At 74.2% G+C, this 1,250-nt stretch overlaps 1 protein-coding gene across 1 annotated transcript in view; it reads left to right on the top strand.

The window, feature by feature from the left end:
* Nucleotides 1-1,235, top strand: part of MNEG_11794 (hypothetical protein) — a gene marked incomplete at both ends in the record, with an annotated part of 2,005 nt that extends 770 nt beyond the window's left edge. Inside the window, one exon of the mRNA XM_014039736.1 lies at nt 606-1,235. Within this exon, the coding sequence (XP_013895190.1) occupies nt 606-1,235 (630 nt within the window). The remainder of the gene's footprint in view (nt 1-605) is intronic.
* Nucleotides 1,236-1,250: the final 15 nt, after the last annotated feature.

Below are 1,250 nucleotides of genomic sequence, written 5' to 3'. Positions count from 1 at the left end.
GTTTGGGAGGTTTTTCGGGGGGGGGAGGCGTGCGCTGCATCAATTCAGCGTTTGCGACGAGCGGCGTGCGGGGTGCTGTGACCACGGCTGCCATCACTGGATCCTGGAGGGGGTGCGTGCGCGCGCGCGTGCGCGTCTCTGGGGTGCGTGCGGGGGGAAAGGGGGGTGTGATCCACGTTGGTGACGTCACCCAAGCGGAGGGGGGATGCGTGCGGTGCGAGCCCTGGGGGCAGCACGGGGTTCTGGGCGGCGAAACCGCTGCGGGAAAACCCCAACCCCCTGCTGCCCTCCACGGCGCGCTCCCGCCCGACCGGGGGCCGCCCCGGCCGCGCCGTCGGCGCCCCCGTCGCACCCGCTGCATCGGGGCCCGTGGCGTGGGTCGCGCGTGAGGGGAAGATTGAGTCCGCACGCGCTGCCGCGCCGCGACGACGCGCGCACGCGCGTGCCTCCATTGATGATTCGAGCCTGGAGGCCTGCTGAGGCCTGCCAACTGCAACCATCCACGTGCACGCGTGTGCGCGCGCGCACACACACACACACACACACACACACACACACACACACACACACACACACACACACACACACACACACACAACCCGCAGGCGCGCTATGCCGTGCGCACCCCCACCGGCCACCCCATCCACGAGCACGCGCGCGTGGCCCAGTTCAAGGCCCTCCTCGACGCCCGCGACCAGGCCAACGACGCCGCCGCGTCCGCCAAGCTCGCCCTCGCGCGCGCCGCCGCCCCCGAAAACGGCGGCGGGGGCGCCGACGGCGGCAGCGACGGCCGGGGCAAGGGGGAGTCCGCGGGGGAGGGGACAGGGGCGGGGGTTGCCAAGGTGGCGGATGCGGCGTTGCCGGGGCCGCTCGAGCTGCTCGGAGAGCTGATGTATCAGTCTCACTCGAGTTACGGCGCCTGCGGTTTGGGGTCCGACGGCACCAACCGCTTAGTCAACTTGGTCAGGAACCACGTGGCCGAGGCGCAGGCCGCGGGGCGCCCGGCGGCGCTGATGGGCGCGAAGATCACGGGCGGGGGGTCGGGGGGCGTGGTCTGCGTGCTGGGCCTCGCGGGGGGCGCGGGGGAGGCCGCGGTCGCTGCCGTGGCGGCGGCGTACGCGCGGGAGACGGGGCACGTCCCGGCGGTGTTCGCGGGGAGCAGCGTCGGGGCGTGCCGGCTGGGGGCGCTGCGGCTGCGGCGGAGGGGGGGCGGCGGCGCGGCCGCGGCGCCGTGACTGTCGACGGGCCTG

This window comes from Monoraphidium neglectum (genome assembly GCF_000611645.1).
Source record: "Monoraphidium neglectum strain SAG 48.87 unplaced genomic scaffold scaffold02909, whole genome shotgun sequence".
Taxonomy (NCBI): Eukaryota; Viridiplantae; Chlorophyta; class Chlorophyceae; order Sphaeropleales; family Selenastraceae; genus Monoraphidium; species Monoraphidium neglectum.
This window is presented reverse-complemented; position numbering and strand designations above follow the sequence as displayed.